General features: G+C 38.4%; 1 protein-coding gene across 2 annotated transcripts in view; it reads right to left on the reverse strand.

Annotated features, from left to right (window-relative positions):
• Positions 1-25,263, reverse strand: part of REV3L (REV3 like, DNA directed polymerase zeta catalytic subunit) — a 108,604-nt gene that overhangs the window by 55,306 nt on the left and 28,035 nt on the right. For both annotated transcript variants that reach the window (XM_072333587.1, XM_072333588.1), the window contains exons 2-5: positions 11,803-11,992; positions 8,203-8,277; positions 6,125-6,285; positions 2,396-2,492 (exon numbers count right to left, since the gene is read on the reverse strand). In XM_072333587.1, the coding sequence (XP_072189688.1) occupies positions 2,396-2,492; positions 6,125-6,285; positions 8,203-8,277; positions 11,803-11,992 (523 nt within the window). The remainder of the gene's footprint in view (positions 1-2,395; positions 2,493-6,124; positions 6,286-8,202; positions 8,278-11,802; positions 11,993-25,263) is intronic.

Consider the following 25,263-nt stretch of genomic DNA (forward strand, 5'->3'; position numbering starts at 1 on the left):
CTATACAAGACAGTCCTCTATAATATGTGGTCTCAAACAACATCTGACTGTCTTCCCTCCTGCTTTTTCTTGAAAGACCAGCTAACAACAGTGAACAGGTGACACAAGTAGTAGAATATTTACAAGACGCTCATATCTGATATAAATGAAGAACAAAGACTTCAGAGTTCAGTAACAACATGTAAGAGACACTCCAAGCACTGTTGAAAACAGCAGACAAATGGTGAAAGACAGTAAATAAAAACCTTGTACTAAGCAAGTCACAAAGCATTTAAATATTTAAACTTGAGCTCTTCAAGGCGACTGAATAATAAAATGAAGAGACTGCGCTGGGATCACACAACAAAGGATACATAGCTATACACAGAAAAGTAATGTTTGGAATTAAGAATCTACAGAGAAGAAGGGGAAAAAAAGGCAGGACAGCTTTACATGTATCTAGTAATGCTGCAGAGTGCAAGAATAAAACCATACGGAAAAAAATCTGAGATAGTTTACCTTAGGTATCCAAGGTTTTCTTGGATAGACATCTCCTTTATTACTGAGACTTCCCTCAGCAACGCCGATCATGACACTCACAGGCTAATTCAACTAACATAGGTGGAAGTTTTCAGAATTTTAAAGGAAATGAAGTAGGAAAGTTATCTGAAGGTGGGACAAACTACAATATGATTGTGATTACAAGAATATTCTTTTAAATTGATGTCTCCTATAATTAATCCAGGAGAAATTATAAGAGGCTGAGAATTTCACACAGATATAGCAAAAGTAAAATCACAAACGGAAAACAGTTTAGATTTGCTACTTTGTGGTGGCAAATATATCCTACAGCACTTGGAACACAGTCATGATAGAAAACCTTTAATAAAATAATTCATTTTCTAGACAAAGGAACATTTGACACAATATCAAATGGGAAGCCATTTAAGATGGAGGAGATATAAATTAGTTCCTAAATTATTAAAGTGAGTAAAAAGCTGGCTAAAGGTAAAATTACTACTGGTTAGAGAAGAAAGATATCAAGGTTGATAGAAAATTCTTAGCACTGAAAATTGACAAGTTTGAGGACTGAATTTGTTTCACATCTCTTAAATATTGTTGACAGGAAATGCAGGAGCGTACTAATAAAATGTGTTGCTAAGGCAGGCTATTAGACATATCAGATCATAATATCATAAAACAAACTGTATAAGTGAGAACAAGAATAACAGAAATAGGATGGAATTTAAAAATGGGATAAAAGATCCCATGTGAACTTTAAAGGAATTCCAACTGGAAGATTATCACTCAGATAAAAAGAGGAAAAATGTATTAATGAATCCAAACACATGCTCTTTCTTATTAAAGTAAAGCCATTCCAAGTTGGAAACTGTAGGCTAGAAAAAAAGAAGAGCGTAGAAGACAGACATGAAAATTCTAAGCTGAAATTCTTACATAGTTACTGTTTGACATGGACAAACTGGAATATGTTGGCAGCACACTTTTCATCTTAGTTAAGGCTGATTACAAAAACAGAATCTGCAAACTGATGTGTAAGCATTCTCTTTAATTATGTGGATTGCTCTGAAAGTAACGCCTTCCATTTATTTCCATGGAAAGTACAACAGATACAAAGAGCACAACACTATTTAATAGAGCAAATTCTCAGCTACAAAATGCTGTTTTTCAACATAGTCAACACCACTAGCCATGTATTTTTGCTAGCGACAGGAGTCTGCATGCCACGCTTGTGAAGATCCACACCAGCACAGGTGACACACTGTCTCTGTTGCTACTGCTGAAACACACCACCCACCACCTCACTGCGCTCACATCCCCTGTTTGGTTTCCGTAAACATTCAGAAAGTATCAATGAACATCAGTGGATGCCACTTTTTCTGCATGGAGGAATTCAACTCCACACCTTCGCTCCATACCCAGTTCCATGTCAGACACCATTGTGTCAGAGTGCCCCTCTGCTGCCATCTGTTGCACGGTAACAACATGTAATGCAATACTGGTGGGAATGTTCAGTCTCTACTGTCATACCACCAACATCTGCCTCTGACATTGTGAGGCAGCTAAAAATATAGGAGGTACTACTTTTGGAACAGCCCTCCTATTACATTGCTTAGCTTTTCATCAGAAGTCATTTGCTAGAAACATATTTTCTGAGAAACAGAAAAACAGGTTTTAAACATTGCAATTATTATCTCCTTGTTAGGTTTCTACCAGCACTCCTAAGAGATACATAGTCTCAGATGACCAAAATACAAAGCAACAAAATAATGATTCTCCATGTCACCTTTAAATGTGGGACTGGACTAGAACCCTGTAGTACATACAAGTTGCTACTAATGAGCAAATACAGCACACTTTAAAAAGAAAATAATAAAAAAAAAAGAGACATGCCAACCTTGGTATTTCATCTTCTTCCCATTCAATGAAAGAAGCACTGTTTGAATTTGCTGCAGAATTGATTCTGTGATGCTTACTGCCACCTGATGCATCACCTGGAAAGAAAAATAGTAGAAGAAATTACTGCATTTACGCTTCAGAGATTGCAGCTATTATTTAATACTATCAAAATGCTTCTGAAGAATAAATAACATATTGGCTTCAAAAGTCATTTAAACAACTTGACTTTCTTAATTATATGTAGATATCTTAACCTAAATTCTAACCTTTTTCTTTGAGCATGTTAGTACAGCATGCTTACTTGGTCTTAAGTAAAACTCAGGATTCTCAAATGTCTGGGTCCTCAGGTCAGATCCCAGTGAAAAACAGAAGCCAAAGTAAATAACAAATTCTGCTTCACACATTTTGTCTTTCTTATCCATTAATGCGTCTGGAATATGCACAATATATGCGTGGCCAGATGCAGTGGCAGTTAAATAGAAACCTATGAGGAAGGTACATGTAGTCCAGTCTAAAATTCAGAAAACATTTTTTAAGTTTGCTTGGAGGTGTCAGTACAAGGAGGTATGATGCTTCAAGGTCATGCTGGAGAAGCCCCGTGGAAGATTTACCACCTCCTTTGTGGTCTCCTTCTGAACCTTCACTCTTCAGAAGGACAAACAAGCATATACACAGGCTGTGGCATAAGAAAGGAAAAAAGCCTATGAATGGAGATGGAGGAGGGGGATTCAGAGGAGAAAACTTTAAAATTACTCTCTTCCACTCCAGTGTCAAAGAGCAGCTGGAACCCTGAATTTCCTCAGCTATATTGGTTTGTATCACAAACTGACAGGTTGTTGGTTGTTTTTTTTCTGTATTAATACCCCCAAATATTTTATTTGTTGAAGATAGCATCACTTTAGCTCTTTGAAGATTTCAATAATTATTGACTAGAACAAATAATTTTATTCTATAATTTTAAAAGTAAGTATTGCGCACATTCTCAGCTAATCTTCCCCTACCTGGAATAACAAGGACAGGAATAGCTCATTTAGCAGAAAAGCTATGAATTACAGTGTTAATACAGAACTAACTGGGAAAGACTATGACAAAAATGCCTTAGAAACTCTAAGTCTATTGGACTGAATAGCTGCATGTCAAAAGGACAACACATCACAGCATCTAGGGAAGTCTGTAAGTCAACAGGGAAATTTCACCAACAACATACTTTGACTTTTGAAAATCGTAAGCATTTCAAACACCAGGGCAGTTTTATCATATTAGAAGTATTTGAATACATCTAAAAAGTGAAGCTCAAATTCCCCTATCAGTTAGTTTATTCCTTCAGTAGTGTTAAACAAATGGATGGAGATTTAACAACACTTAATATCTCCTTTGCTTGACAGGAAGATTTTTAACACTGATGCACTAAGATACTTTAGAGTGATACTATAGAACATTCAACTTCTGAAAAGGAATAAAAGTAATAAAGTTTTACTTGGGCATGGTGCACAAATGCAGCCCTATTCCTTACTATGCGTTAAGAGAAGGTCTTGAACTAAAGAGGAACTTCTGTGTCTTCTGGACGCAAGCTACTGAGGGCAGGGTAAATCTGTCTGCCCATCTCCGTGACAAACATAGCTATGAAAATGGGTATTCTGATGCTGACTACTTATATCTAGCAACAGGTTTATTATTGAATTTTACATTCCTTACCCATATGATTTTTACATCTTCTACAAGGGAAGTTAAGTATGCTGTATTTATTTTGGCAAAAGCTTATACTGAAATCTATGAAAAAGAAACATATGGTACAAGTTACAGCTGACTAAAATAAATGTGGTAAGTGTGCCAGCCATAAGCAGAGGCTGTGCTTTCTTCACCAGCTTGACAGGTCTCGGCTTGGATCATCCTAGGTCTGTTGTGCAAGGGCTAGCTACTCAACAGCACTGCCACTATATGTTGTACCCCTTTGTCTTTAAGCTGCTGTGCTAGGAGTAGTATAGATAGCAATCCCCTGCCTGAGACCTACAACAGATTGAAGCACGTGTGATGTGGAGCCACTCAAAACGGTATTAATCTAGCTAGGAGTACTCCTATTATCTGGTCAAGATAGGACAAAGTAGTCTGTCGGGTTCTTGCTTTTACCCTCTTCATTTTCTAAACTGCAAGAACTTTTAAAGTTGTGGAATCATAGAACCATAGAATGGCCTGGGTTGAAAAGGACCACAATTATCATGTAGTTTCAACCCCCTGCTACGTGCAGGGTCATGGACCACCAGACCAGGCTGCCCAGAGCCACATCCAGCCTGGCCTTGAATGCCTCCAGGGATGGGGAATCCACAACCTCCTTGGGCAACCTGTTCCAGTGCGTCACCACCCTCTGTGTGAAAAACTTCTTCCTAATCTCTAACCTAAACCTCCCCTGTCTCAGTTTAAAACCATTCCGCCTTGTCATATCACTGTCCACCCCCATAAACAGCCATTTCCCCTCTTGCTTGTAAGCTGCCTTTAAGTACTGGAAAACCACAGTGAGGTCTCCTCGAAGCCTTCTCTCCAAGCTAAACAAGCCCAGTCCTCTCAACCTTTCCTCATAGGAGAGGTGCTCCAATGATCTCAGCCCCTGCCTCTGCTCCACCCCATTCTCTTCAACGGGAGTAACTATTCAGTACCATTAGATTGCACGTCTCCACAAGACTACTATGTGGTGTGGAAGGTACCTGATCAAATCTCAGGACTGAAGGTCCTGAAGATGCTTGTCTCTGAATTAGTTTTATTTTCTACAGTTATGATGCAGCTAGAAAGTGTAGCCTACTGTTTTGTATGGAAAGAGTGTTTTCTTTAGACGTTATGAAATCCGTGCACTTATTTATTGCTGTCTAGATAAACACAAGTAGAAAATATGGGGAAAGAATTGAAGGCAGCACGATTCACTTTCTTATTTTACAGAAAGATATTTTACCATTCTTATGAAAGTTTGCTTGAGCTATAAAAACAATTATAACTTAAAAAAAACAAACTTATTTTTCTAAATATAAATATCGAAGACATTATGTTTTTCATAGTGTTGTCTCTCCCCTTTATACTTTACAGCATTTAGGTAACACTATGTATATTCTTACCAATCTTCAGTTTCACCGTAGTGCATATATTCAAAAAGGCAAATTATTTTTGAAAATGAAAATTAAAAATATCTCCTTTGCTCAGGCATTTGTATTTCACATTTCAGCACTGAGTAAATGACCTTAGTACAAACAGAAGCATTCAATTAAAAACAGTGGAGCATTACAAAATTCAAGCTAGACTGTAAATGCATTACTACAGCAAAAATGAATTAAATCGGTGTAGGGATAAAATACAAATATCAATACAATTAAAGCAACACAATTACTATGCTATCTCTCATGTAAATTCAAGTAAGTACCATATCATAAAATAATAATTTTATTTTCAAATGCCTAACAGGAAAGCCATGTGAATACATTGTGAAAAATGGTCAAAAGCACAATGCTGACAAAACATGGCTTTTTATACACAGTACCTCATTTTCACAGGACAGGCTTTTCCCCAACACCAATACACAGCCACCAAAAGGAAAATCAATGAAAAGCTACATATAGACTTAATTTTGACATGGAAGACAAACTAAAAGGAAACAAGATGTGATACCCATTTAACCCAAATGTTAAAAAAATGGTAATCTTTAGCCCTCAAAACAATTATTTAGTCATAAGAAAAAACTCCTTACTTTTTCTCCTTGCCTTTCTGAATTTGACAGCAGCCAAGTTTATTAAATTCATTCCATATAAGTTGTAATCTATGAAGAGCTGAAGGAGGTAGGGAATATGGGCTTCGTGAGGCTGGTAAGATTTGTTCATTATGGCTCCACCTTGCAGAAGCTCACATACTCTAAAATTAAAAATAAATTAGAACATAATACTGCAACTGCTTCCAGTACAACAATGCTGTTGTTTGATTTTATCAAAATATGAAATATACTAAAATATAAAGCATTTATAAAGGAAAGTACAAAATATGAAGTGTGTATTTGCCTTGGTTGTATTTTTAACTCAAAAACTTTATGTTCACAACAACAGATTCCCCAGAGTGTTGCCTCTTAATAATGACCCAAAGAAAATTCCTATCTCTGCAGCATGTCCTAAGCTGATATAGTCCATGGAAACTCTTTTACAGAATCACTATGGCATCTGTATGCCTATGAACCAGTAATAACTTCAAATCTCCCTCCAGTTTTCCCTTGCATATTTATGAAGAAGTCCTGAATTGTATTAAAGTTTCATACTGTACACATAGAAGCAGCACTTAAATAACTTCCGTGAAGCACAGTAAGTCTGCTGTTTTAAACACCTGCACATTAAAAAGCAATTGCAGGTATTTCCATAATTACAAATCAGTGCAATAAATTTATCTCAAAATAGTCTGATATTTCTAAATAAAAGAACAACATTAAGTATTTCTGAATGCAAGAAATAAGATTAAAACAATAAAATTTCATCTTGAAAGACTAAGGGAATAAACTATGTGAAGTGTCAGTACTTTTTTGGGTAGAAGTAATTCAAACACGAGCATCTCCAAAAATCCAAACTGTCACCCAACTATCACCAAGTCATGCATGTACACACTACTTCAAGATGGAAATTCACCATAATGCAGGACTGTACAGGCCATCATTAAAAAAGTTATGAGGGGTAATAATATGCAATAAAGGATTTCAGTTTATGCTGAAGAAATAATTCCTCTGTTTATCACTGTCACAGTCATTGCAGTAAACTCAGGAACTCAGAACCAAGCACTGTGCTTTCATTTAATAGGGCACAACAGAAACTGTTTAACAAAAAACAGCTATTCAGTTTTGAAGTTCCCCTAATGGGCACTGGAACCTCAAATGTAAAAACTAACAAAATCCACTTCTAATATCACAGTGATATTAAGTGGTTTGGGTTGGAAGGGACCTTTAAAATCATCTAGTTCTAACCCCTCTGCTATAGGCAGGGACACCTCCCTCTAAACCAGGTTGCTCACAGCCTCATCCAGCCAGGGAGGGGGCGTTCCCAGCTACACTGGACAACCTGTTCATGTGTCTCACCACTCTCATAGCAAAGAGTTTCTTCCTAATAAATAGTTTAAATTTACCCTCTTCCAGTTTAAAGCCATTTCCTCTCATCCTGTCACTACCTGCCCATATAAAAACTCCCCAGCTTTCCTGTAGGCCACCTGCATGTACTGGAAGGCCACTATAAGGTCCTCTCCAAAGCCTTCTTTTCTCCAGGCTTAAGAGCCATGACTTTTTTAGTCTGTCCTCACAGAGGAGGTGCTCTGGCCCTCTGATCATCTTCATGGCCATCCTCTGGACCTGATTTAATAACTCCATATCCTTCTTGTGCTGGGGTGCCCAGAACTGGACACAGCACTCCAGGTGTGGGGGTTCATGAGAGAAAGCATGAAAGAGTACTACATATAAAATAGAACTACATTGTTTTTGTTAATGTTTTCTATTTGTTAATTGCTTTCTATATGAAAAATAAAACAATGCAAATGTGTTCAAGTACATAAAAATCACAGTTAATAACTATAAGATAACTGAAGGCATGTATAATTTGATCCTATTTTGTAAACATGTTACTCCTTTAAAAATATTGTTACTGGCATATTTCTAACTAGTAATTTTCCTACTGTTTTGAAAAAATTGGAGAATACTTCTATTACTTCTACTGTTACAGTGCATGCAAATCTTGCTCCAAAAATTACTTTTTCCATTCTAGATACCAGGAAATCAGCTAAAACTTTGTGTCACTGTATCCTTACCTTTTTACCATTGCAGGATTGTAAAGATAGATCTTCATGAACTGTCTCTCCTTCTCATGGTAACCATAAAAAGGCCTGGAGAAAAAGAAGTAAAAGGAAGAGGCTAGCCAGTTAAGTGGTGGCCTTCATTCAACTGCAATTTACCATGAAGCACATGAAAATCCAGAAGAAAAAAAACCAGATGAACTGCACACATACCCAGGAAAATGAAAATTCCAAGAATCTCGCCAAAAATCATTATACTCCAAAATGTATTTCTTAATAATATGTTTTCATTCCATTTCAGAACCTGAAGTGCTTCTGGTGTGCAAGATAATTCTTTACAAACTGATTCTACAGAATCTCAACCATTACTATTATACACAATTAAAAACACATCACATTTCTGAACAGAAACATGGTACACATCTCATACCCTTTCATACCCTCAGTGGGGTCAGATGTGGAACACGTACACATTTGAATGTGGAGAGGAAGGCAAAGTAAAAAATGGAAAAAAAGAATGCAGATGTCTGGGGTAGGATAGGGCCATACTGCACACTTTGCATTAGAAATTTCAGTCTAATTTAGATAGGTGGGTTCAGCAAGAAGCTCCTGTCATTGGTCACAAGTCTGCTAGAAATGTAAGATCACAAGATGACAGTGTTTAATGCTGACACCCATTTCCTGATTGACTAATTTCAATTATTTTTCACATTATTGGGTGAAGTGCCAAGGACTCAAAACTATAGCTGAAGAAAAGGGGAGCACCACATTACCACACAACATTAAAGATAAAAACAATAGGCTCTATGTGTGTCAAATTACCTAAAACCTAAAAGGTTCACTTAAGGACTTCTGGCTTGGCACTATTTCTCACCTTCCTCATATGTAAACACACTGATGCCACACCATCATAATAGTACTTTCATTAAATTTATTAGCACTGGACTGCTTCAAAAACAGTGTTCAGCTCTTCTGATAAATGCTGTAACAAATTCACTGAGGACATTAATTTCACAGATCAGGTGTAAATGAGTAAATATCAGCTGTGTAATATAAGTAACTGAACAATGAGAGCAGCTTAAAAGAATGAATAACTGCCCGTTTTCAGTGATTACTAGTCATCTCGTGCACTAAATGAGGCATGAATTCTGAAGAAAATAGGATTTGAGAATGCAATTAAAGAATACGTGTCATAATGAATATGTCAAGGCTAAGCTGAGGTTGCGCAGGCAATATTGATTCTGGTATTACTTGACTGAATTACTGACTTTTCAGCATCAAGAACGCTAATCTAATCTAACATGCTTGTAATACAGCATGTTAAGGAAACAGGCCATAATTCAATGCATTGGGTGAATGCAAGAAGTCTACAGTTCACAGCAGTAATGACCAAAGTCAACAGAACTCCCAATATGCATACATTCAATTGTTACTTCTACAAAATATTATTAAAAAGTTGAGTTTTGATGTTTAAAAAAAAAGTAATAAGAAGGTTTTCAGTCCTAAATTAAATGCAGACTCAACAATACAGATGATCTTTATGTGATCATACACTATATGTGATAGGAAACACTTAGATCTGGTACTAAGGAACATGGTTTAGAAGGGACATATTGACGGTAGGCGGACTGTTGGACTAGATGATCTTGGAGGTCTTTTCCAACTTCGGTGATTCTATAATTCTGTGAAATACACACGCATTCAGAGTGAACTGTTTAAAAGATGTTTATGGTATTAAAACTGAGGTGAGTTGAAGCAACAAAACTGAAACTGTTATGCTGAAAAAGAGGAAATGAGATCTTATATGGTGAAGCAATCTCTCTTATATAAATAGTAATAAACTTAATGATAGTTTATATACATACAGTGAGGCATAATGGCTCAATACACTGTTGGTAAGTAAATTAAGAACAACTTTTTTGAAGTTAGCACTTGCAAGACAATGGATCCATACTCGCATTGACATCAAAGCCAATAAAGTAAGATTTACAACACTTACAAAGTAAGATATGAAAACCTACTTTAACTTCACAAAACAGAAGGAAATTATATTTCACCTGCTTGTTCAAGGACCTTTGCTAAGCTTGGAAGCTAACATAACAAATATCCTATTACGCCTGTAAGGGTTTAGAGAGCAGCTTTCCTACTAGTATAGAGAAAAATGGGTAGGATATCTCCAAGACTTAAAGAAAAACAGGCTTCTCAACACAGAGATACTTTAACATCTACAACCAAAACCTAACTTCAGTTAGAACAGAAAAAATCCAAACATTTCTGTCACTACACAAGAATGTCTATCTAACCAGGTAAAAGATTAAGGTGTATTACAATTTCTCTTAGGGGCATCCCCTTAGCCTCTTATGCAAGCAAATAAAATACATCCAACAGTCTTTTCAATGCTTTTCTGAAATAAAGAGCATGTGATTTTCAGTAAAGACTGCTTTGTAACTCTAAGGCAGAACAGGTGAAAAAAGGGCAGGCTCCTACTCAGTCTGTTGTGTTCTCACTGATTCAAGGAGGAAAGACAGCCTTTGGCAGGTTAATTCACCCAAGCTACACTGTTAAGATGAACAGCTATGCCAGTATTCATACAGCTTTCAGAAAAAAAAAAAAAAAAAAAGGAAAAATAAAGGAAAAAACATGGCGGGCTAGCATTCCTGCTATTGCAAAAACAAGTCCTGATTAAAAGTAAACAAAAAGATACTATTGTCACTTTGCTGGCAATACTTAGAAGACAGCACTACAATTGGCTGGGAACAGAAAGATTTTCTTCCCAAACCTACCATTTAGAAAGGACATATTTCAAAAGACCGTTAAAAAAAAAAAAAAAAGTAAGAGGTAGCGCTGCATAGTACTGAAAATTAGCATTTACATTGTTTCACAGGTGAAAAATTCTATGCATATACAAATCCTGTTCCTTCAGGACAGCTTCTTATTATTCGCCATGATTTGACACACTTTACAATCCTTGGTTATGCCAGTCAAATAAAAATTGATCAAGAGAATCCTTAAAATGTTAACATTCAGTAATAATACATATAAAGCTACACCAAATAAAAACAGAACATTCAGCTTGACAGATAAGTGAGTAATGTTTAAGACCCTCTGGTTCATGCCCTGAGCTGCCCGAAGGATCAATGTAAAAAAAGACCTGACAGTCCCATGATGGAACTTCTAGAGGTGCCATCTTTGACTACTGAAATACATAAAAAGAAATACCTACAGGTAGACTCCTGCAAGATATGTCAGGTAACAGGGTACTTAGAATTACCCAGACAGGTAGAAAATTATGTTGGGAACATACTGATATGGTAGCAGAGGCAGAACAGTACTCAAAAGAACAGAGGTGGAAAACAATAGGGAGTAGGATCCAATTTAGTCACAAAACGTTTGAGCCAAGTATAACTGTTGATTATGTTAGATCAAAGCAAGTGAAAAGAATATTTAATAGTTGTGCAGGCCTGTATGAAGGCAGACAGAGAAGAAAAAAAAAAAAAGGAATAAAGAGAAAGGAAGAGCCCACAGTCCCCTATGTCCATGCCAAGTATTTCTAAATAGAACTGCAGAAAGCACTTCAAAACAAGTTAAAAAAGAATCTTAACAGGTCATACTTACATTCCAGATACTAATGACACTTTGAAAACATGTTGAATAGTAGAAGACGGATTGCCTAAAGCAACATTAAGTGCTCTGTCAATGCTGAATGCCACTTGGCGGAGATAGTGCTCTGGATTCTGACCAAAACCATCATACGGTACATAGAGGTAAGGAAAGACACCATGCAAGTGGAGACACGTCTTCTGACCTAAAAAGAGAAGGGAAACATTTATTTTCTAACGACATATTTCTTTAAGTAGTCACAGAATTTGAAAATTTTCATGCTATTTTCAAGTTCTGCAGATAGGATAAATTGATGAAATAAAGGATCTAGTTAATGCAAAAGGTACCGATTCTCACATTTGATTTATTGATTAAAGCAATAAAGGACAAGATTAGACGACATAATGACAAACTCTGTTGTCATCTAAACATGATCCTAACAATTTTCTTTATGATAATGAGGCAACCACTCTGAGAATAATTTTGCATAATGCTTTAGTGCTGGATGGTTTAACAGCTTCCCAGTCCTTGCAACAACTTGCTGATGTCAAAATTCTTCCCATTCATTACTTAGCTGAGCACACAGCTTCTCAGAAATTGGAAAGAATGTCCAGAGCGTCCACTGGCTCATTCAATATCCTAGTTATTAAGGTATAAGTTGGAATATGGAACATTGATTCCTGTGACATCTCAGCCAGTCTCTAGCCTTCTAATGATATACCTCTTAGTATTAGCTTTCATCAGTCTGCAACAACAGCAGAATGAGAAAAAATACCCTGAAAACCATACTGCTAGACAAGACCACAGCTCAAGCTTCTGCTTTGGACAAGGTAAGTAAATAATGGGGATTGAGACCTTCCAAACAACACCAATATTTTCCAATCCTCATCTCTCTCATCTGTAAAGTATATTCTCTGTTCTTTCTTCACCATAAAACAGCACAGCCTGCATTCACTCCTGAACTGAAACTCCTGTCACCATTTTCTAAGCCCCCGTAAGTCTTCAAGACTTCTCACTGGTCAATGAAAAAGGTTCACAGAAAACTAGTGTGTGTAAGCACACATTCAGCTGTACAAAGTATATAACTCTGTATTTTATCTAGGTAAGTACTTTGCATGGAGACAGCACAGCAGTGCCCAAAGGCAATGCTTTAATCAACCATGAGATAAACACTAGGAAGAGGCTGCACAGCCTCAGTGGCCCACAACTCTAATGAAGCAGATTTCCAAAAGTTTATTCTTTCAAGCTGAGATTACTTCTTGGCAAAAGGACCTCAAAGCTCACCCCCACATCAGTGCTCCACTGGCCACCCAGTAACGACAGCTGTAGGTCCATTAAAGGGCAGGCAGAGCAGACAGAGTCAGGACACCTGCATGTTTTTACACCTTCGAAACACGTGCCTTCAGATATCATAAGCAGCACAGATTTTTGTTTTTAAGCTGGGGTTCAGATCCATTGTTCTTTCTTCAAATATTTACTGGTCCCTCATGTAACGTCCCAGAGCGAAAGAAATTGCTTAGAGGATGCTAACACATGGGATGTCCTCCAAGGTGGTTTTTCTTTTAAACCTTCTAGAAGTTGAACCCATCAAGTCTCTTCAGTAATGTTTAAATAGCATGTTAATACACATTTGTAACGTTAAGGTCACCACCTATAATGAATTCTGCCCGTGCTAAAGAAACTAAACAACATGAACTAGAAGTCTTTAAATGGCAAAATGAAGGACAGAATCAACAGCTTTATATGGCAAGAAAACCTCTGCCCCCATTGTGAGAGAAATCATTTATTAGTAGCATGTGAGTGGAGAGAGCACTGATCTGTGCAGTGATAGCAGACAATTAATGTTCTGTATCAAGTTATAAACAAATGTGAGTGTCTCTCCACATCTGTATTTAACACTGTTTGAAACAGGGCTTTTTTTTTATCACACCAAAATATCTTTGCTTTAATTGTTGCCAAACTATTCTGGATTATAACAAAATTGGATTGCCCTGTGAAAGGAAATTACAAAGCACCAGACTAAATAAACCAGGGGCACGGTATGAAGTTATTATTTAAATAGAACAATCACTTAATAATTCTTTTAGAGCTAACATCTGATTAGTCAAGTTAAGTGAGTTAAAAATAAAGGTATATTCATTTCAATTGCAAATATTTAAGATATTTTTGCTGATCTGAAACGCCACTTTATTGCTTAATACAAAAACACGTACAAAGAAAGCTCCCTTATGCTTCTTTTTCTCACCTTCTTTTGCACTCCCTTTATGTGCAAAAACCCCAAACCATTCATGGAAAACACTGTAGCTTTCAAGTGACCAAAGCACCAAACTGCCATTTAGTTCCAGGGAAATCTTACGAACCATCCACACTGAATCACTCCCTCGTTTTTGATTCTGCCAGGAAAGCAAACAGGCTGCTGCTGATGGAAGGCTCCAAGCCGGCAAGCATCTTTTAAGTTATGTGGGTTTGTAACCTTACTCACTTTGATCCTTGTTAGTATTCACTCATTTATCATGACATTCGGTTATACTATTTTTATTTATGGTCCACATTATTGCAAGTCTTACTGTACTAGTGTAAGAACTGAGTCATTTGTTTCCATCATTTAAGTAAAAGCATCAAATTGCAGCAGAGGTTGCGGTGTTGTGTCTGAGGCTCAGGCTCCAGGAGCAGCAGCCACGGTCTGTGCTAAGCCCCTATAGATTCCTGAGGATTCCTTCCAGGAGAGCCAAAAGAAGAAAACACATCTACCCAACTGAGGAGCTCAGACCACACAGACTTACCAATTAACATCAATTAAAGCCCTGGCATTGGATAAGGTTAAAAAGTTTTATTCTTTAAGCATGTCAAATCTCATGTTTCTCTCTCTCTTTTTTTTTTTTTTTTTTATTTCCTGGAGATACAGACAGAAGCAAATCTGTACTGCTGGAACAACAGTGACTGCCTACAGCAACCAGCTGATGTTTTTAAACCCACCCATTGCTTTCTTTAAATGTGCAGAATCCATGGAAGTGGTGCTCTACAGCAGATTCTGCAGGCGGGCCATGCAGACTGTGCAACTTCCCTCCTCAGTCTCCAGTGCAAAACTGAAAGCCTAGCAGTGGTTTCGAGAGCAAATAACTTTTCAGCTAATAACAACGTTCCATGTTACAGCACATGTACATCACCACTACCCAGCATGTGAGAGCAATGTGTAAGATGGCTCTATTAACAAATGGACATACTGTGTATGTAAATGCAACAATTGATGGTGATAACCAGCAATCAGGAGGAGGATGTTTCCCAGAAGCCCCTCCATAGCCCAAACTCTGTTAAAGAATGGGATCTACACGGGTTGAGTTACCTGCAAATAACAGACCAGGCACACCAGTACACGATGCAAAGGGGCTGCTGAGTAAATGTACAGATTCCTAGAAGTAAAGCTGTGGCTTACAAACTGTTTTCAGGCACTGAATGAAGCACTGAATTAATGAATGAGATGTGCTGCTGTAACACGGGAAAGGAGCAATACACAAAGCCCTGAGATACTACAATATACTCGATTAGCAAACTGTCTACACTCTGTGAAAAGAAAAATGTTCAACCAAACATCAACACAGATGAATGGCCAACATAATAATGAATCAATACGTGGAAAAAATATATATATATTTTTTTTTAGACAGTAAAGTGAGCTTTATGGGTTTTTTTTTAGACATAGTCCTAAGCCCATACTTATTAAGGCAAGTGACAAAAATGTTACTGAAGTATTAAAACCAAATATAGCTTTTGTGTACTTGAAACCCATGAGACAGGGATTAAAAAAATAAGCCTGCTAATTTTTGAAGATGGTTGCTACATGCATTACAATTAGGAATGCATGCCAGATGTAATCCTTGCTCTACTGTCATTCAAAACATTACAAGAAAGAGCTGTCATTAGCCTGAAACAGAAAACTTCAGTATGATTAGGAGAACTGAAACCAGTAGGGTAAAGGAATGCAAAACTGCTAGATTGGACAACAAGAACAAGCAAGAACTGATTTCTTCTATCCACCAGAAAGCTCAGCCACACAAGATGAGCTGGAACAGAAAAAAAACAAGATGGGATCTATACAGTATCACTGTATGACTGAGGTTGGAAGGGACCTCTGGAGGGTCATTTGGTCCAACCCATCCACTTAATATGCAGAAGTCATTTCCCAGTACAGCAAGATAGAGAGCCTGAGGATTACCATTCCACTGTCCTCTGAGACACACTTTTGCACCATTTGAAAATAAAACTGACTCAGTCTAAGCTTCTAAAAATATCTCTGAGCTGAGATAAAACTGGACAAATCTCAGTACAAAAGAAAAATGTAAAAAAAAATAAATAAATCATGAACCTTCTTGTGTTGTCCAGTTCAGAAATAAATTTAGACAAGGTTCTCAACATGAGCTCGAATGACATGAACCTACAGATTTACCACAGCTAGCACATGAAAGTCTTATATGTATTTGGGCAGGAGATGATGGAAGTCCATCTGCTTCTGAATTTCACAGAATGGTTTGGGTTGGAAGGGATCTTTATAGATCACATGCTCCTTCCCCTCTGTCAGAGGCAGAGACACTGGCTACTAGATAAGATTGCCCAAAGCCCATCTTAGCTTGGAATACTTCTAAGGATGGGACATCTTCAATTTCTTTGGTCAACAACTTCCAGCGTTTTCTCCCATTACAGTAAAATTTTCTGATCTAATCTTTCTTATAAGTCTTTCTTATGCTGGAGATTCCTGAGCTGGATGCAGTACTCCCTTGTGAGACCCCACCTGGGGAATCACCTCCCTTGACTTGCTGGCAACACTTCAGTTTACGCAGCCTAGGGACACATGATTTGCCTCCCAGGCTGCAAGCACACATGATCAGTTCAAATCCAACTTTTCAGCTACCAGAATCCCCGAGTCCCTCTCTGCAGGCCTGCTCTCACACAAATTTTTGCCCACTCCTACAGAACTATCTGAGGATTAACACTCCAGCAATGGGTGAGTTCATGCAGTTATCACTTCCAGTTATTTCTTCCAAAAGACTTTCACTCTCATGGGAGGAATGTCTGAGCACAGCATGAAGATGAGCCTAAACCAGAGCAGTTTATATCCTACAATAATTGAGTAGACTGGAATCTACTAGGGCCCTACTTTATACTGTAAATACAATTTTTGGGACAGAGGGTTACATATTTGCATCAAAGCCTTCAGTCTCTAACATACATGGAAACATTTATTTCAGTAGCATTTGTAAAAGGGGCAGATAAACAGTTTTTAATTAAGTATGTTTGAATCCAAATTGTTTGGGTATAGACATACAACTCTTTCAAGTCAGTAACTGCCCCTCTTACCAACCAATACCTCCATGTTCACGAAAAGAAAAAATAACATAAAAAAGCTCATCCATTAGGAAAACAAGGGCCTGTGATTCATTGTAGCTTGATTATCCCTCACCCTTGATGTAGAGATCCTTAGAGAGGAGAAGGACTGTGTTTTCTATTTAAAATTAGGAATTTCTGTATCGTTGGTGCATACTGAATTAATACTCAGCCAATAATCAAAGAGGTTCACGTCCCACCTACAGAGATTTCACGTGAGGCCCAAATTACTTACTGCAGATGATGCACTTTTTCATAAAATGGAGGTAATGGTACTTTCATATTGAACAATCCATTTAAAGGATAAATATACTAAAAAGCACTGTGAGAAAAAGGTGGCTTGCATACAACAGCTCAAAAGACATAGGATAAAGTGTCCAAATAAGAGCAGCATTATACTGAGGATATTACCGCATCTATCTCAGCAAGCCTTTGTGAAAGGAAAGCAAACTCCCACGAGCAATTTGTAGGCCTAGAATCCTACTACCAAATGCACTCTTAGAAGAGTAGCAGATACCCTCAAAACTCTGAAATTGTACCCAGCTTTCTTTAACACTTCTGCATCAGGAAAATCAAAATAACCCAACCATATGAAAAACATATAACCTCCACCTTCTGACTACAGAATAGCTTAAGAGCAACAAGCAAAGGAAATAAACAGACTCGTTTTTCCACTTGAACTAAAGGAGAAACAAAGAAAAGCAGAACATTCAGAAGTAATTTTTAAATACATTAAAAAAGGAATGCAAACATACATGACAACTAACTGTGCTAGGAGAAAACAAAACAAAAAAATAGTATGAGGAAGATTCCTGTATTTAAAAACAAGGACAAAAGTTTGGAATAAATACCACACTTCGGTGGTTTTCTAAAAGCAGATAAGGAAATCTGTTCTGGGGGAGCCTCCTTCAACTTAAAGGAATCTTTGTGCTCAGATTCTTGGATCCATTATCTTCCAAATAACAAATACTTCTGCAATTATTTAACCAGCAGGTTAGGTCCCAAGGTCTTGAGAAGCCTGGAATGCTTCTATTGCTCAGAGGTTCAATGATGATAGCACAAAAAACACCAAATAAAATTACATTGGCAACACAGATTTTAACAGAGAGAATGAGTATACACCTTAACTGTTGAATCTCTAAGTGATACATTTTCAACTAATTTGCTTGCAAGTCTTTTGTTTTTTGTTTTTAAACATTAAATTATCTTTTTATACGAAACACGAAATGTAGGAGACAACCTGGTTTAGTCTGGAAAGTCATACGACCGCCACAGAGAACCAAACTCCATGAGATACTTCAAGCTATGAGGTATCTACAGAACAAATAATCTTTGCTCACCCTAGATTACACACGTGACATTATTACCGATGGAAAGTATCAGCTGAAGCAAGGCTTCATCTCACTGAGGATTTTTAACTTCTTTTTTTCATTTCAATCTAGAAATATGTAACAGGCTCCTCCTTTCTTGAATCAATTAACATATCTTCTGAATGTGACATCAGAAAATAACACTGTTTTCAATTTCAAAAACACTACTGAAAAACCTAGCCATGTATAGGATGGCACATCTGTAAAGGCACATCAGCAAGGAACAACTATTACCTACAGTTAACATCAAAGATCAAAGATGAGCTACATAGAAACCATTCTTTGTGAGCTTGATGAATTACAGGAAACAGCAAAAATATTTTCTTAGTACAAACAAGTGGGCATACTAGGTTTGGTATTTATGTACTAAATACCCATCCTGCATGTGAAATGTTGTTCTTACTTCCTATACTAACAGATAGCACTCATAAGCATCTGGACAATATCAGCAATGTTTTTAGGATGAGTGTCAAAAATCACTAGGACGCCAGCTAAAATGACCACACATAGGAGGAAAATTGAGGCCAAACTACTCTTAAACTTACTCTCCCCTATGAGGAGAGACTTAGGGAACTGGGTCTGTTTAGCCTTGAGAAAAGAAGGCTGAGAGGGGATTCGATCCAGGTCTATAAATACCTGAAGTGTGGGAGCCACAGTGGCGAGGCTGGTCTCTTTTCAGTAGTGCGTGGGGACAGGACTAGGGGAAATGGGCTGAAACTTCAGCATAGGAAGTTCCACACAAATGTGTGCAAGAACTTCTTTACAGTGAGGGTGACGGAGCACTGGAACAGGCTGCCCAGGGGGGTGGTGGAGTCTCCTTCTCTGGAGATATTCAAGACCCACCTGGACGCCTACCTGTGTGACGTGGTGTAGGGAGCCTGCTTTGGCAGGGGGGTTGGACTCGATGATCTCTGGAGGTCCCTTCCAACCCCTACAACTCTGTGATTCTGTGAAAGCAAGTCCTAGTATTAATAAACTACACCTGCGGTCAAGTAAGTAATCTACAACTTTCACAGAAGATTTCAGAGCACTACAGGCAAAAATTTCTGCTCTGAACTTTTACTCAAAGTAAAAGTTTCGGCCTACTCATATTCACTTCATATAAAAGAACATATATCCCCAAGTCCCTAAGGTAACAAAACTTTCAACGCAACATTAACGTATTTAACCACAAACCTTCCATAAGTTAGCCCTACTACTGTAACTTACATTGAATACCATGATGACATAAATGTTATCCATTTGTTGTATTGATATAATAAACAAAGCAGAAGAAAGTAACATGCTTTATAAGCAACCTATCTAAAAAGACATTGGAGATAGACATGCCTGTTCATGAACCTTCCAAGAAAGGCCACCTACAAAAGGCACAGAGTGTTAGAAAAAACATTTCTGAGAGCGGGAACAAGAAATTACAGCAAGCAGGCAGAGTGACTAAATGCTCTAATTCACTTTTACTTTTTAAATAGATGCTATAAACTCGGATTGCACTTCTTCTATCCCTTCTAAGTTTTCCTTAAGGATTCTCGAGATAAGACCCCTGGGTTACACAAGAGAAACTATTTTCAGCTGGTACTCTTAAAGCAGGCTCTGTTACGCTATGAATCAATCCCCAGCCAAATTCAGTTCCAGGGAGCAACTCCGCTGATGAACTACTAGTTTCAAAGTTGGTGGTCTAAATCTTAATTCATCTCACAGAAGTGTAAACCCAGAGCAATTCTAATGTTCTTACAACAACAACAAAAAAGCCACACCCAATTTAACTGTCTCTTTTGCCCCCAGATAATTTTACTATACTTTCCATCAATAGATACTCACAATTAACTCAAGAGGTACAATGCAACGTGCAAACAAAAAACTGTAGTGAGTAAAGCAGCATTACAAAACTAATGATCAGGATATAGCATAGTTTTGTTCTGATGAACTATTTCTCTTCTTCCTTTACACTACCACAGTGTTCTATAAAGCAATCACAGAACAGTAATGCTATATCCCTGCTTTTATCTCCCTTGCCATCCAATTACTAGATAGCCTGTTTGTGAATCAAAAATTGCACAAGGGTAATAGGCTTACACAAGGAAATAAGTCCTTGAAACTCAAAGAAAATGAAACCAGATTTTTTATACGTTCCTACAGATTCATCCACTGTGTTTCAAATAAATCTACTGGTGCTGCTCCAAAAGTAATGCCTTCTATTTCATTATGTTGGTTCACAACAACAGAGGGGGAGGTGGTGGTGGTGGTATGGCTGCAGAGGTTGAACCTTCCAACCAATGTGCTGTCACCATGTGACAGATGCAGCAGAGAGGCAGTCAGACCAAACGGCATCTGACATGAAAGTGTGGATGAAGCAGAGGTGTGCTATTAAATTCCTCCATGCAGGAAAAATGGCACCCACTGACATTCAATAATGCCTGCTGAATGTTTATGGAGACCAAACAGTGGATGTGAGCACAGCAAGGCAGCGGGTCGTGCGTTTCAGAACCGGTGACAGTGACGTGAAAGAAAAGCCACATTCCAGACAATCGTGCACACTTGTCACACCAAAAAATAGTGTCTCAATTGGCTCATCTGTGTTAAATGGATACCGGTGTTGACCAGCTAAGAATCTGTTCTATCAAACAGTGTTGTTATGCTTGTTGTAGCTGCTATGTTTTCCATGGAAATAAACAGGAGGCACTACTTTAGGAGAAAACTGAATATATCTCAGCTTTCTTTCTTCCACTGTGAATACAGCCCTCAGATCCCTACCACACCCTCAACTGCAGTTTCTAACCAAGTGGTTTCTTTTTCCCCCCACTCCAGGTAAACAAAGATCTACACCACTAATGTCAATACATGCACAGTGTCTGTCAGTCTTCCAACATGATCTTTCGATGTCTTCTTCTGTTCTTCTATGTGTTACAAAAAACACAAATGAATGCTCTTTCAGTAATACAGCTGGTGTTACTATTTTACTCTGCACATTTTGCAATGCTATTAAATATCTTACTTCCTATTTCGGTTTCTTTTGTAACATGCTACTTCACTTCCTCATCTTGAATTAGGCATCCATCCCCCTCTTTTCATCTACTATAAAGTCTACCGTTCTCTTGGCAGCACTTGAAGGGTTTCATGGCTTTTTGCCTGCTCCAGCCTTTCTTTCCAAAAAGAAAGCCCAGCCTTTGTAGCACTCTTATCTTACGCTTGTTACAGTCATTAATCGGGAACATACACACTGCTCTAGTTCTTCACATAATTAGAACTGCAAGGCCTTTTTATGTCTCAGTGATGCAGTAAAAAAAAGAAAAGAAAAAGAAAATTTAAACATTTGAGCACTTTACAAAAAGCATGTATCCAAAAACTGCTTGGCCTGTACAAGATCATTTCATGTGGTTGTCTTGTATTCACTCAATAACCTTCAGAGTGGCTGTAAGGACTGCGTAGACTGGATGCTCTATTTGCCAAGACAACGTATTTATAGCAACGTCTGCATTCTTTAAGAAATGTTTTGAAGTGTTATTCAGAACTAGCTGTTGAAAATGCAGTACCAGTCAATGCAGATATTCCTATTTTACAGGGTCATCTCACTGTCTGTTACATTTTGAACTGCTGAAATGCTTTGCACGCCACATCTCAAACTACTGATTACCTTCCTGTATGGAAAACAACTTTTCTGCAGGGTGCTCAGTGCTGGGGTGAATGCATTCTGCACCAAAGGAAAGAATCAGCTCAGCAGGAGAAGGGCATGCCTGTCGGGGAGCATGTACTGGGCACTGTTAGCCCTCCTCACAGTGGCAACACAGCCAGGAGCACCACAGCCACTTCTTGAGCTTACAAAGGCAGCCCCCAAGGAGCAAAGTGAACAGGATGTGGTGCAGGCAGTTTGCAAGGGCAGTTCATGGGAGAGGATGCACAGCAACAGAGCACAGCACTCCTCTCAGGTAATAGCTCTCTTCTGCCAGGTAATACTGTCATGCAATAAACCATACTTAAAAAGGAGCTTACCCAGTTTTCAATGTTATTCTGAAAATCACATGCCCCCTTGCCTGTACTGAGTTCAGCACGCTGGAACACCCTAACACCGACATGGTAACCACTCAGCATGGCAGGCAGGCTGAGGCAGAAGCACAGATAGAGGGCCCACAACCCTTCTGGGCTGATCCATGCACCCAGACTGACCTGCAGAGGAGCAAGACAGCTGCCCAGACCTTTGGCTCAGGAATCTGTAGGTCACCCAATGATTTGAAGTAAGTGAGGGGCATCATGGGTGCAGGCATGCCCAACCTGATGATCTTTTTGAGCAGCTGACCAAGCTGAGAGAGGAAGTCGCCTGGCTGAGATGAACTCAGCAGTCTGAGAGAGAGATTGACGCCTGGTATTGTGTGGCAAGACAGGCAGACGGCTCTGTCTCGAAGCAGGCTTCCCACCTGACAGAGGGTAAAAGCATGTGCAGGGTGAGGGAGACTGAACCTTCATCTCTGCTTCAGGCAAAAGAAGAAAACACCCCCTTGCCCCTAAAGTCCCACTAGCAAATAGATTTCAAGCTCTGGTGTGGGAGACAGAAGACTATGGATAGCAGCTCAAAACCAGAAAGGAGTGATCACATTAAAAAGGACCAACTGAGGACCTGAGTCACAACCAGTACTGTTAAAGAAAGGCAAAGCATCTTAGCAATTGATGACTCTTTACTGATAGGCACTGAGGCACACATCTGCTGGTGGATTACCTCTCTAGAGAGCTTTGCTGCCTGGTAGGGGCCCCCATTCAAGACACCAAGAAGAGGATATTGGGTATGATAAAGCTGGATGACTGCTATCCCCTCCTGATCTTTCAAGCTGGGTCAGGAAATTCAAATATATCAGAAAAAACTTTATGCACCATGGGAAAATGTTGAAAGAACGGGGGAGTGCAGGTAGCTTTCTTCTCAGTCCTTATGGTTGGAGACTGGGATCCAGGTAGAAGGAGGAAAATGGATCAGCCGAATGACTGGCTGTGTGGGTAGTGTCACACCAAAAGCTATGGGTTCTATGATCCAGGATGCTCCTTTGACAAACCAGGGATGCTGACATGGGATGGGACACAACTGACCAGAAGGGGGATGAATATACCAGGCAGTATATACACAGACAGTAAGCTGTCTTGGCTCATCACCAGGGCTTTAAACTAGAGCTCCTGGGGAAAGGGAGTGTACTGCTGAGTGACAGAAAGCCAGGGAACACTGTCAATTTAGCAAGCAGTGGGGGAAAGGTTTCTGGAAGAGAAAAGAACATGGCATTTTCTACAACATAGTTTTCTGTTAACGCTTTAAGAGATCTCTCTCCTGCCCTTTTCTAAGAGACAGGTTACCAGGCTTTAGAAGCTCCCTCCATGCTGCGCTTTAACTGGCCCACATTCTGTAGAGGACTGCAATCAGGGAGGCAGGGAAGATAAAAGCACGTGTGCTTTGCGTACAATCAGCATTGTTCAGGTTCTCAAAGTGTCACTGTGAAGTGAACTCATGACTCGGGCAGCTTGCTAGGATTTATCCTCAGATCTTAATAGCACAGATGCATCATACACCTACTGAAAGATTCTTCTTATTGTCTCTATCATGGACAATGTAGAGAACCAAATATCCACACTTGCAGTAGTAACTAGGTGGATGAACACACTGTTTTTTACCTCGTGCTACATATGGAAGCCATTCATGTATTTAACTTTCCTTTAATGTAGCACACTACTCAGAGAGAAATAAACGGGGAAAAGCCTGGGTAACTGGAGGATCAATATGAAGAAAAAAGAAGTCAATACTGTGTGACCAACTGATACACGACACTACGAATAAAATTCTTAATTATTCTGAAAATTACTGATTTGCAAAGATCTTTAAGTGAGACTATTTCTAACAGATCAACTTTAAAAAACTACTTGAATTGTTAATTTTCCTTATATTTCGAATCAGATAAGTCTTCATGTGTTCTAGTTTTGTTGTTTTTTTGGTTTTTTAAATCACTACTCATTAGAATGATTAAGACAACCTGAATTATTTGAGCTGCATTTTTCCTTGTACTATTACTGGTGACTGAAAACACGTAAGGTGGAATTTACAGTCAGTGAACAAAGTAACATTCTAGATGACTGATTTAGTATTTCTTAAAATGAGACCACAATAACCTGCATAAAACATTACATAAGATGCTTTAATGACTGTTATTGTATGGAACTATTGTTACCAGGGAAGACTATAAAACTATATAAAAGTTATGCTTTATTTCTGTGCTAATAGTTCTTCCATGCAAGTGAATGTGAAAAGACAAGCATGTTTCCACTTTCTTTCCCCCCCCAGAATTAAGGAGTTCCTGTTGGAGCAAGATGAAGTAAGATTTAGTCACAGCAGTTTTACAACAGAACGCTTCACTTTTAGCTCTGTTCTCAAGATTTACCATAAATACGTAGCTACTTCAATCCCTAACACATTTAATGACATTTAAAATTAAACAAAGCCAAATATGGTCACCTAGCCACACTGTCTTGTAGAAAAAATTTACTTCAAAAATAAAATGTAAGCAATATTCTTCTGTGCTTTTATCTAGCAGCATAAATAAAGTATGTGGCTAAAATCGAGTAACTTTAATCAAATCATACAATTACCCAGGTTGGAAAAGACCTTGAAGATCATCAAGTCCAACCACAGCTTAACCAGTACCCTAACTCTAAAAACCCTCCACTAAATCATATCCCTGAGTACCACATCCAAACGGCTCCT

This window comes from Excalfactoria chinensis, chromosome 3 (genome assembly GCF_039878825.1).
Source record: "Excalfactoria chinensis isolate bCotChi1 chromosome 3, bCotChi1.hap2, whole genome shotgun sequence".
NCBI lineage: Eukaryota > Metazoa > Chordata > Aves > Galliformes > Phasianidae > Excalfactoria > Excalfactoria chinensis.